The sequence below is a fragment of the Photinus pyralis genome, unplaced genomic scaffold (genome assembly GCF_008802855.1).
Source record: "Photinus pyralis isolate 1611_PpyrPB1 unplaced genomic scaffold, Ppyr1.3 Ppyr1.4_LG2, whole genome shotgun sequence".
Classification (NCBI taxonomy): domain Eukaryota; kingdom Metazoa; phylum Arthropoda; class Insecta; order Coleoptera; family Lampyridae; genus Photinus; species Photinus pyralis.
The window spans coordinates 4,439,814-4,453,297 of record NW_022170403.1 but is presented as its reverse complement, the minus strand read 5'-3'; the positions used below and the strand labels follow the sequence as shown (position 1 = coordinate 4,453,297).

The 13,484-nt window shown below is 38.0% G+C and overlaps 1 protein-coding gene across 1 annotated transcript; it reads left to right on the top strand.

The window, feature by feature from the left end:
• Window positions 1-1,757: 1,757 nt before the first annotated feature.
• LOC116163125 (SUN domain-containing ossification factor-like) lies at window positions 1,758-12,512 on the top strand. The gene is made up of 3 exons (XM_031476974.1): window positions 1,758-1,768; window positions 3,555-5,529; window positions 11,066-12,512. The coding sequence occupies exons 1-3, from the start codon at window positions 1,758-1,760 to the stop codon at window positions 12,131-12,133; spliced, it is 3,054 nt and encodes a 1,017-aa protein (XP_031332834.1). The 3' UTR covers window positions 12,134-12,512.
• Window positions 12,513-13,484: the final 972 nt, after the last annotated feature.

Here is a 13,484-nt window from a genome sequence, read left to right as displayed (position 1 = left end):
GTAATATTTGAAGGCCGAATTAAGTATTTTAGAGAAACACGAAATATATTGTACTATTTATTGTTACAAAAGGTGCTCAAAGGGGCCACCGTTCACTTCCAGGCACAAATTCACTCTACGCTTCATATTTTCAAATACACGTTCGAGTTCATCTTGCGTCACATCGTTTATTTCTTGTCGTATCGCCCTTTCCAATTCTTTGAGTGTGTGCAGTCGATTTTTAAATATATTATTTTTAATTCGTCCAAACAAAAAGTAGTCCAATGGTGTGAGATCAGGACTTCTTGGAGGCCACAAACCAGTGCTTATAATTCGATCGCCATAAAATTCTTGGAGGTATCTAAGCGTTTCGTTAGCGGTCTGCCTGTTGACTTCCCTTTGCAAATGCAGTGCTTGTTTTCATATCGTGTTATTAGACGTGACCTGTGGTTCTTAAATACATCGTAGTCGATATTAACATCAGGGTTCTCTTCGGAAAACTGTTCAATGCACGATTGCAGTGAATACTCCAAGTTCCATCAGGATTTCGGTTACCACTGCGGAAATGTGCCATTAAAATAAAAGCATCTTGCTCTGGTGTGAACACCATCTTCCTACAGCGATACACTAAAAATTCAAAATAACTTAATGACAATTCTCCTTAAAAAATTGTTAACTTACATCAGAATAACTTCGTAGCGTTAAGAGCTCTGAAAAGAACTGTTTTGGCTGTTGATTTAAGATAATGTTAAGAAATTCGAAAAAAACGGTAAACACAAGCAAAGATTGACAGGAGGTGAAATAAACAAATATGCAATTTGGGTATTTTGTTTTAACCACGATACACGTTTTAACCAACTGTCCGTGTCTACCAACATAAAGAAAAAATATTTAAAGCGGGAAATTTAAATTTGGTCACGTGGGTCTCAGTAATTGATGAAGACCCGGGTTAAAGTAGAGGTGCAAGAGTGAAATATGAAATTTGAGTCCCAATAATGCATTGTAATTTTGATATAAAGTAGGTATTTATAACATTGTAAATTAAGAGGTATGTAATCAATTAATACCGGACTTTTGATAATTAATTTTGATACAGATAAGTACGAGGATAAGTGTTTTGTGCAGATTAGGTAATTATCTAATTATGAAGCATTTCCACATAAGTAAATGCGTTTGTACAATTATAAAAGCAAGTTAAGTCACTAAGTAATCAAAAAGATCTTGTGAACAGTCGAACGGCTGGCCTACAGGTAGCATGTCAAAGGAAATGATCAAAGATTAAAGGAAGCAATCGTAATGTAATTTTAATTACGTTAATTAAAAAGTACTACAAGGACAATTAAAGTAACGCAATGTATTCAATTCCATTCTATTTATTATAAAAATGAAGGGGTTTGGGTTGAAGAAAGCTACCCAACGGAAAATTTACATTAGAATATAAAGATGTGATTTTTGCCAATTGGAGCAAGCATAATATTAATCCGAGTATTAATCAAATCAACAAATTTACGTGTTGCTTAATTGGCAAATATGTACGCTCAGATTATCGCCAAAAAAAATGTATAGGTACATCCGTAGATCTAAATTACATCTGCGATATGTGTCGATGTTTCCGCTCCATCGTAAACAACGAACATACATAAAAACAGAACGTAAAAAAATCAGCGTTGCTACCCTTTTTTGTTCTAATTTATTGTGGTCGAACGTTTAAATAGACAGCAATGCGGACAAATATTTATCTGGAAGATATCCAAACCCTTCGATTGTGTCTTTGCACAATGTCATTCAAGTAAAATGTACCTACTGAAACTCAATATTCAAGCTGATGATTGCATTCCTAAAGGTAGAAACATAGTAGAGCAAGTCATCTCGACTTAAATCGTTAATTTTTTTGTTATTTGAGAAATTTTCAACTAACTGCATTCGAAATTAGATGACTCACTAGGAGGCGGGGGACACTTTCTGGCCTGAAGGACCAGTTTTCAAATGAACATAACTTTTATTTTAAAAAACTGTTCAACAATTTTGTTCCTTAACTCATCAAGTATGTACACAACAAATTTCATAAAATTCTATCCACTTTTGTTGTCCTGTTAAGAATTGCAGTGGAATTTTTTTTTCGAATTTTCAAAAACTAACCTGGGATTCGTAATTTTCATGTTCAAAAACTCCTAGACACCAAATTTCGTCGAAATCGGATTTTTTTTCGGCCTTTCGTGGTAGAAATTTTGGAATTTTTTTTGTAAAATCGAAAAGGGCACCCCCCCCCCCCCCCCAAACCTATTCAAAGACGTGCCATCAGCCTTATGGTTGCTGAGAAAAAAATTAAAGAAGGAATGCAAATGTCACCATTTTTTTGAGGGTGGCTCCCAAACGAAACACGGACTCTCGGTTTTTTTTAAAGTGGTTGTTTTGAGCTCCTCTACCACTTCTTTACGTACTCCCAAATTCGTAGTTGCCAGAAGGTTTCATGGCTAAACAGGTAACGGTCTGGCAAGGTGGACATTCAAGCAACTTCGGTAGAGAGGCGGTAACAACGGATAAAAAGACAGAAATCTTCATTCCAAGATAAAACAATAACTGTGGGGATGCTGATTGCCACTTTTTTATCTAAACAAGACACCATTGAGAGATTTTCAATACATTTCGTTTCGTAGAAATCATCATCACTTTATTTTTTTATATGGCCTATAAAAACAGTACATCACTGTATGGAATAGCATTTTATTACAAATACAACGATCTACTGCACAAAAAAAACAAAAATTGCAACTGTTGGTTACAAGTGGATTATGCACCCGCGCATAACACCCGAATGCGCGAGAATACCTATCGGACAAATTTTCTATTCTCCAGGAAATTAGCCCGATACGATTAGGATGTTGTGCGCCGGTGCACCATCCTGTTGAAACCAACAGAGTTGCCAAATTTTGTTTTTTTGTGCCGTACATCGTTGTATTCGTAATAAAAAATACTACCATTGAATAAAAACACTATAAGAAGCCTAACGCTTATGGAAGAAAGCGCGACAAATCCCCTTGCACCCGCATTGGTTGTGATCACCGAACTCTCTTTGCGGTAAATAGGAGGAAAGCAAATTCTCATTCTTCTCAGTTCAAGAATCGACACTATTGACAGTGTTTCCATTATATTCTCAGTTCAATCTCTGTCGCGCTTTATTTCCACGGGGTTAGGCTTCTTATAGTGTTTTTATTCAATGATACTACTCAATACGGTATGTGCTTTTTTTACGGGGATATAAAAATATAAAGTCACAAAATCGGCAAATTTCGGTTTTTCTGGAATATGTTTCGAAGTGATGCGTGATAATAACTCCTCTCGTAACTCTTGATTGCCCAACTTTTACTTAATTTACCCCTCTTCGAATCTTTTATGTTTTCCGCGATCCCCATGATACACATCCTTATCTTGGACGCAGTGTATATGCCACGATGATTTGACTACCACATCGCCATTTAATGCGTAATTTGAAAAAAAATGTGTAATTTGAAAAACATTGGCTTTTATTGTTTAGAATTGCATTTCCTAAACGCTAAAATACAGTCTTGTTCTAGGGTTGTTGGACCCAAACCTGGAATCATACAAACCTTGGTAGATTCGAGCGCTCTACAGGAAAAGGCAGAAAACTCCGCCGATTATACTAGTCATCACAATGAAACTCCGCATTTGGAAAAAATTATCGAAAACAATAAATCATCCAACCTAGCTAGCGCGGAAAACAAAACTGTTAGTAAAGAAAACGTTTCTGTAGATATAAACATAGGACAAGGAGGGGAGGTCGTTAACGCTAGTGATAATACTCAACAGACTGAAAAACTCGCAACTGAAGTGCCAACTGTCGAACCAAAGATAAACGTAACTAAGGAGAAGGATGAGACTCCCGAAGACATTCCATCGTTCTCAGAATGGACGCAAAAGCAACTGGAGGAGGCCGAGAAAAAGAAAGAGGAGGCGAATTCGTCCGTTCAAAATCAACACACGAACGGAAAGGCTAACGCCGGTAATCGAAAACGTTGGAAGAATTACGCGTCGACAGATTGCGGCGCGAAAATCATCGCGGCGAATCCCGAGGCGAATAGTGCCGGATCGGTGCTTTCGGCCTCCAGAGACGAGTACAAATTAAACGCGTGCGTGAATCGAATTTGGTTTATAGTCGAACTGTGCGAGGCAATTCAAGCGGTTAAAATTGAACTGGCCAATTTTGAATTATTCTCTTCTTCGCCGAAAGAGTTCAGTATTTCGGTGAGTGATCGTTTTCCGACCAGAGAATGGTCGAGTGTTGGTCAGTTTGTTGCGAAGGACGAGCGAGATATACAAAGTTTTGATTTACATCCGCATTTATTTGGAAAATTTATCAAATTCGAGATGCACTCGCATTACGGTTCCGAGCACTATTGTCCAATTTCGTTGTTTCGTGTATTTGGCACATCCGAGTTTGAAGTTCTCGAAACCGAAAACGAAGGGCATGCCAATGCGGTCGACGACGATGATGACGACAATGAGTCAATTATTATGGATACCAGTAATCCGCCTACAAATCTGTTTAGTACCGCTACCGATGCTGTAATATCTATAGTCAAGAAAGCTGCCGAGGTTCTTGGAAATAAAGGGAATGGATCTTCGAGTGATAAAAATGTGACAGTTGCTAAGTATTCCCCATTAATTAGTACGTGTACCACGCCTAGTCATATAGTAGTTTGTAATAACTGTAGTGATCTACTGTTCGGAAATGTATTCGAACTGCTCAGTTGCAATTCACAGTCGTTAGTGAGGTTAGTTTCCCAACCCAAAGTGAAACATGTTTTATATCATACTGATATTTGTTCAAGTTTTGGTTTGGAGATTTGTAATAAGCCCAGTTGTAAGGTCCAAAATTTATTTAAGTCGTACATAACCTCGATATTTCCACCTAAAATAGTTGCCGCAATGTGCAACATAGTGGCAATTAATGAGTGCAAAGTTGTTCGGAATATAAGCACGAACGCCACCACTACCGTAATAACGCCACAAGCAAATGATAGCAAAGTGACCAACACCAAGTTCGTCCAGTTACCATTTACTGAAGAGATAGTAATTGGTACATCTGACACCGTGGTGAAAATTGACACTTCGGTGATACAAGAAAAAGCGTCCACCGAGACCCAATACAGCTCACAGATTAATCCTACACGGACCCTTACATCTGAGGTGGAATCGTTTCCAATCGATGCGACGGTTAATGTCGACAGTTCATCAAATGAGCAGGAGATGCAGACGACCGAGTCTTCACAAGCTCCTGTTCAAAACGACACAGTCGTCATACCTCCAAATGATTCACTAAAACACCAAATGGAACATATCGAAGTGAGCTCAGAGGTTGTGCAAGATATCGAGACGTCGACGGAAAGTTCTGAACATCTAGAAGATCACCTTGATAGTTTAGTATCCGATGAAGAGTCCTCTAATGTTGCCTCGAGCACGCTGAGCCCTCCTGTCTTGCCGCATGGACAGAAGGAGTCTGTTTTTCTAAGGCTTTCTAATAGAATTAAGGTAATGCTTGTTTATTATATTAACGTTTTATTCATTTACGTTTAGTATTCCACCCTAACCAATGTGAGTACAACTAAATGAGCCATGGCCGTTCAATAATTATTCTGGTGGTAGTTCGCTGTGGCTCTCTTTGTGGCATGAACGTTTGATGTCGATTGTCAAAAAAGTCACGTTTATGACAACTGCCAAACACAGGCGATCTGACCAGAACAATTATTGAACGTCCCTGTTAATTTTTGATTTAAATTGCAGTGAAAGAAAGGTTATGAGACGTGAAAATTGTGCAAATGTGAAAACACTCAATCAAGTTTAGCATTAACGTATCACAGAACAAAGAGGATAGTGTATACGCTGAGCTGTTAAGTTTCTGTAACTCAAAATATAACTAAAGGTCGGCCTAATTGGAACAAGAGGTGAAAAGCAACATGCAGCAGCCTGGTGTGGTCGCCATTCTGGATGGCTCGTAGGTCACGAATCTTTGCCACTATTTATGTATCGTACTGTCACCCCCATTTTACATGATATTGTCCAGTGGGCATGAAGATATAGCAAACTTTTTAATTTTTTTTCAAATATCCTATCATCAATCAAAAGTCATTCATTTATTATTTCAAACTTGCACTTTAATATTTCAACTGAGGGTAAGTATATGACTTTATTCGGACCTTGAATTACGATCATGAAATTAGTAAAAATTGTTAGAGTGTACTTTGGTTAAGCGTTTTCAACAACAAAAAATTGCTGAAAAAGCCCAACATTTTCCACAATTCAAAGTTCAATTAATTTTGTTGCAATGTTACTTCATATTTCCTCATTCGTAATAGTTTATTATTTTTAATTTGTTAAAACTGAGAATTCTGAAGAGTCAGAGGTGAATTTTGTAAGAGGTTATTTTGACTTTTTACCCAATACAATTTCAGGTTTACTTCGACTTAAACATAAAATAAGCGACACTCTCGGCAACACTTCCATGTGAATATACTTTAATAAAACCATTTTTGGAAGTGTACACAGTCGTAACTTGAATACCCAAGAAAAGAACGTCATAGAGAGTGTTCATTTTTCATCTGGGAAGGATCGACGACCGCCTTGTACACTCGAGAGGGGAAGGAGCATTTATCCCATCTACCGCCTTTGCGCATTTACCGCCTTGTACATTCGAGAGGGAAGGCACCTCTCGCATTTTCCAGCGGCTCATGTTCCCTATTAATCGCAGATTAGCATTCGCTAAACGACTTTGCCTGGTCCTACGTACCATGTGGTGGCTTTGGTATGAGTACCACTTTTACGTCTCTCCGTGCTAGGGGCACATACGCCAGGAACAGTACTAGCCCTGAAAACAGTGAAAACTGTGCATAGTTTTAAGTGGGGGAAATTTTTTTATCACCTATTTAATTTTTACCTGATTTATCTCGTGATTGAAGTTGCTAGTTCCCAGTTCCCTCTGCTTGGCTTAGTAGAATAAGCAAGTTTGATTTGTCCCTGTTTCTATTAGGTTTTAAGGTTATAGATCGAGGGGCGTGTTTTTCTCAGTTTTTGTTTGACTTTCATTACTTTTCCAAAGGTGTCCTATCCTCCTTTGAAAGGGTTTTTTTGAGTCTTGCTGCTTCGGGCTTCATTTTAATGCCCCTTCGTGCTGTCCTTATGGCTTTATTGTACACTGTGGGTGAACTACAACAATATGGGAGTGAGTCCCATATGTCACCATGGCACTTCCTGTGAGGTTCTCTGTCTTTTCAGTGGACAACTCACTCAGAAGCTTTTTTTATGGCTGTTCAGAGGTTGTTCTCTGAACTTTCGATCTCTATAGGACTTTTTACTTTCCAAGGACAGTCCCAACGTTGAATTATGTATGCACTGCTTTGGGAGCCTGTAAGTGATGCAAGTTAATCTGAACCATCTTGGCCACAGCTCACCTGCCTGCTAGTTGCACCACTTCCATTTTCTCGCCATTGGTAGCCTCCTCCTAGAAAGTGTGGTCCACAAGCACAACTGTAGCCGTACAGTGTCATCCTTCCAGTTCACTACTCTCCACTCTCCAGCGGTAACACATAAGTTTTGCTTACCCAGGTGCTTGACTATCTTTCCGATTCTTCTATGGGTCCTGAAACCCAAACCATATTATCATTACAGGTTTGGAAAGATCTTTAACTTTGAGAAATCGAAACCCAAGGAGCCGACCCAACAATTCTACTGTAACCTGGTCGAATCAGGTGATATGCAACACCCCTCCCCTGTGCCAGGAGCCAGTGAAACGTGATGAAACCACTACCTTTGAGTTCATCAATCCCCTTGAGGACGCAGTACCTCCTCATTGGTGAGCATAACCTCCAAGTTTTGATGGATAACGCCACCCAGAAGCTTGTAGCAGCCGCATTGCTGAAACACTTGACTTTGCTTCCTGTATGGGCTCAGACTTTTCTGGTCGCTTCTTACCGCATTTTTGCAAATTTATTTGTAAAAAGGTAGCTAACCTCACTTTGGCCGGCCGGCTGGCTCGCTGGCAGGCAGCAAATGCAGGCCCACCCGGGGTTCGTGTAATTAATATCTTTAGGGTCGGCGACATCTGGGCGCCATCCCTGAGCGTGTTATAACGTGGTGATTTTTCAGTTTTTTTCTTCTACAGTTTTGGTGCGATTGTTATAAAATTTGTGTCGTCCAAAAGATTTTGTAAACGCGCACAACTCCTGCGTGACGGTATTTTGTTTTTTTTTTCTAGGGACGAAATTAACCACTTTTTGCAAGGCGCGCGTCTTCGAATGGTAGTCGGCTTTGAGCGTCCTAAAAGTTTCTTAGAACCGAATCGCGGTCTCTCTTTCTCGTGTCGCCAGTAGAAATTCAAGCTATGAGAAATGCCTCGACAATTGAGTCTATTTTGTGGAGGGACAAGATCTTAATGATGGTGGAGTCAAAACTGATCTGCCACCCAAAAATGCCCTGAAGCCCCTTCGATCTCACACGAGGACTGTGATAATTTTTTAACCTGCGGTTGGTATCGCTTAGGCGTCTCTTTTGAGATGATTTTTTTGGGTGCCATTCCCCACCTTACTTCTTTTTGACCCGGGGAAGGGAAAGTCCATTTCTGTAGAGCCCAGCATAAGGAGCTGTCTTTTAATACAATGAGTTGTGAGGGATGCCTTAGAGGGAGTTCCTGTCACGGTTGACTCTCCAGTCAACCACACTGCCCTGTCACACGCCCTTCAGCCTAAATATCTTGACGTCTTGTAATTTTGTATTAGGCGTTTTGACTATTTGATTATTAGAACACTTTTTAAGAGGATTTTAAATGATAGATGTTGTTAACACAGCGTCTTTGTTCATATCGTAATTTTAAGCATTTTCTAAAGTTCTTAAGGGTGAAAACGCTTGTTTTTAAGTCCAAGATTACATAGGCATTTCGAAAATTATGGTCTTCGCTGGGGTATGTATTTGTAATTGCTCAATTACAATTTGGGAATCTTTTATCAGTGACCCTTAATGATCTAAATTTCTGTTGTAGATAATTTAAAAGATATCAAAGAATGTTTTTGTGGTTTTTCCCGAGAGTTTTTCCAACTATTTTTTTACAAAGCGCTTTATCAATGGAAATGCTAAACAAAAAGTATGTTTACATAAATAACGATTTTGACATTTTTTGGGTAAAAATATTTGTTTCACCATGGATCACTTCTTGGGAATCGAGTTTGGTCTTTTTCCAAGAAAATTGATGCATAGAAACGATTTTGACATCTTTGGGTAAAACATTTTGGCTAAAAATACAGATGGATCACTTCTTGGGTATCGGAGCAATCCCATTTGGTCTTTTTCCCAACAAAAATTGATTTATAAATAACGATTTTGACATATTTTGGCTAAAAGTATTTTGGGCACCAAAAATGCATATAGATCACTTCTTGAGCATCAAGGAATAGAGTTTAGTCTTTTTCCCAACAAAATTGATGCATAAATAACTATTGTGGCAAACAACGAGATAGATGCAAAAATTAATTTTTGATAGTAAGCTTTCATATAGCGAAAACCATATGAGGTCTAGGGAGTGAGCAATAGTGCGGAACGACGGATGGAAAAGTATGCGCTTTACTTTCATGAGTTGCACTAAAAAATAAGATACGCCCTTTTTTCTTATAATGGCAGTAGACCGCCCATTACTGATTTCTTATGGTAAGTAAGTAAGTAAGGGCCTTGCACTTCGATATTTCTTCGCCAGTAATGTCATTTTCTTGACTTTTCTGTAAATAACTATTACCCAAAATGGTCATGAAACCTTTATTTTCCTGCCTGCTTTATGCCAGGAAAATGTTAGTTTCCATGACGCCAGCAGACCAGACTACTTTTCCTGCCGCCTGTCAAATTACGGCGCACCTCCCACTTTACCGCCCGCACCTGTCACTTTTCCTGCCGCACTTGTCACATTGCTAAATGTCTCTAATGACTCCTGTCGTCATTGACAGATTGGCATAAATCAAATGTTCCATATGAAAATGGAAATTTGATATTAAAATACGATTTTGGGTAAAACTTAATACAAAACTTGCCAATAAAATGACATTACTTGAGTCGGAAATTAAAGTACTCAGCCCCAAAGGGGCCTCGCACTTCGATATTTCCTCGTCAGTAATGTCATTTTCCTGACTTTTATGTAAATAACTATATTATACCTTAGACATTCTAATTACGGCAACAAGGCGAGATTACTTGTGTGTTATGTAAATAGCCATTACATATCCTAACATTGTCTAAGCACATTAAAGTCAGCCTCTACAGTTCCTTTGTAATTTTACATTTCTTTCTTATGATACAGTTCCCTTTAGCTGGGAGTTGCTCCTAGATGTTAATGTCTTAGCGTTTTAGCGGTTTTTAAATAAGGGTTGTCATATAAGAAGTTAATTTAAAGTTTGAATGAAAGCAGTTTACTATTATAAAAATTTGCTTTCTAAAGTGGGATCAGTAGCTGTTAGGCCTATCGCTATTATCCGTGTGGGTGCATTTAACGCCATAAAACATACCTATATGGATAGCAATAAAATTTGATACAGCATTGTACATAAGTAACCCACAGCATTAAAGGAAAATATTTTTTTACCAATTTCAGTGTCTCAATGCCTACTGGAGTTATTGTTTATTAAAGTATTGTATAATTAACGTCAATAACCTTCTTAACTGCCTAACATTTCATTTCAAATAGAAAGAGCAAGTGAAATGAACACACTTACAAAGACCTCATTAATCTTGATCTTGAATACATAAAATATTGCCTTCAAATTTTTGCATCTCGTTTCCTTTCTTTCACCACTGCTAACTGGTTTAAGTGTTTGCTGTGAAGTTTATTGGGCGGCCTTTATAACTCGTTCCACTTTTTGACATTTACTTTCTTCCACTCAATTTATCCCGCACATAGATAAACCTCAATGAACCATTCTTCTATTAGCATTTGAAGGTTGATGATCTGTTGCAATGGCAATTCTCACGTTACCACAATGAGGTTCATGGAGTGTTAATTTGATAGCAGCATGTACTGATGCATTGTATTTTCTAGGCACTGGAACGTAACATGTCATTATCGAGTCAGTATTTGGAAGAATTAAGCAGGCGATATAAAAAGCAAGTGGAAGAAATGCAGCGATTATTAGATAAAACGATCAACACCCTAAATGAAGAAAACAAGAAGAAGGAGGAGAGAACACAGCATTTAGAAGACCAAATTGTCATGTTAAGGGAATCGATAGATTTATTAATTGAAGATAAAAAGGCCTGGATGAACACGACGTATTGGTTATTTTTAAGTGGCGTCGTTATCGTAGGATTTTTGTTATTTTGTCGGAGAAACCAGGAATTTAATCAACCCGTTGGCGATGCACGTTCGACAAACAATCAGGTTTGGCGGCGCATGTCTGTTGATGCTATCACAAATAAGACTCCAGTAAAGAAGAGAAGACCCAGTGAGGAAGCTTTACTACATTACGGCGCGTACACCGATTTAGTTGTTGATGAATTGGACGGTGGGTTAAAATTGAAAGGTAGAAAACGAAAAAAGCGTAGTTTACAACGTTCCAATTCTATAACAACTCTTGACGAAGAGGTGCCGGATAAGGCCGTGGAGGATGCGAATGGCTGTAAATTTATACCCATTTCGAACTCAACACAAATCTGGAGGCGACAGGATTCCGCACCTCCCAGTATTACGATGGATTGGTCCGACAATAGTATAAAAAATAATAAAATCGAAGAACTACCTTTCGTATTGGACGAGAGCGAACACACAAGCTTAGAGCAATTAACTTACATTAAAGAGCCGCCGAAAATTGATACCTTCGATCATGTGAAGACAAATGGAAATATTCAATCGGCGACATTTATTACCACGGCTGCTGACTGTAGAGCAAAACGATCTCTACAAAATCCCAGTATTGTAAAACTGTACGATGGCCATAAGAAGTCGGCGAGTTTTGATGAAAATTTGAGGCTAAACTCATCACCGGATGAAAGGCTTACAGATTCTAGTAGCGTAAGTAATAATGTTGATGAATTGAAAATTATCGAATTGCCGAAAAAGGAAAAGAAGAATGCTTTGAAACGATTATTTAAGTCGTTGACATTTAAGTAACTGTTTGTAGCTTTTTGGTAGTCACAAAATTATAGTCGATGTATATCACATTTGTTTTTAACCGTAAGATGACTTAGGTGAGCAATTAAGTTGAAGGCTGCAAATGACGGAGTACATAATTTCATGTGTGCATTTATTCTATTTATTATCTACGTATTTTAATTATGCACATTTGAAGTTTAGGTATCGATGAATACTTCTTAATAAATTGTGTGTTCTATTACAAATTCCTGTATATGCGCTGTGATGAATTTATTTAATATTAAAATTTTATATATGTTTGCAAAGTATGGTGTTTTAGGAAAAATAATTTTATACACTTAAGTTAAATAAAGTCAAAGAATGCCATATACTAAAAGAAATAAATTGTTACAAATATTGTTTATTTATATTTTTTTAATAAAACCTCTTAATCTATAGATTGCAAACTAAAGCAAGCTTTTGGGATTAGCGCAATGATCTCTTCTGTAACTTCTTATCAAAATATGAATAACGGTTAGTGTCGAAAGGTGGTGGCTACCTATCTTATACTTATCTACGTACATACACTACCCAACACAAAGTTTTCTAGGCAAAAAGAAGATATTTTAACAATATTAAAAGAACTGTGATGTTTACATTTTTGAATTCTGAAAAAAATTCGCTATCAAATGACACAAAAAGTAAAAATTACTTCCATGTGAAAAATCAAAGTTGTAGATGGTCAACCGGAAATGAAACGTAATATTGTTAAAATATATCTTCTTTTTTGCCTAAAAACTTTGTGTTTGGTAGTGTATGTATGTAGTTTTTTGCTTTTTACGAATTAATAACTCTTATTTCATATTAAAAGATAGTGATGTTTACATTTTTGTAATAAAAAAAAGTCTCCTTCAAATAACACAAAAAGAAAAATTACTTCCATAAGAAACAAGTAAAAAGGTTTGCGCCCTAAGACGAGTAACTTCAGCGCATTTTCCATGAATGATCAGTACTTCCCAAAAGCCATAGCTATCGTTGCGATTTTCTTTATTAGAGGCTAGAGCTGGGTCAAGCGTTCTAAAAAACCACTCGAGCGACGAGCGCTCTAATTGTCTCAAAAATGCTTGCGAGCATCGAGTTGTTTTTCAAAGCGAAACCACTCCTAAAAGTGCTGGAGCGGAAACCCTCGCGAGCGGCGCTTAATCCTTCAGCGCTTGAGGGCGGTTAAAAGCGCTCACAAGCGAAAAAAAACGCTCGAGAGCGGAAAAAGAGCTTGCTTGCGAGCGGAAAAGCCGCTCGTGGGCAGAAAAAAAAGCGCTCGATCGCTGAACACCAAGCGGCCGCTCCGAAAACTGCTCGCGAGCGGACCGCCTATCGCCATAAACAAAAA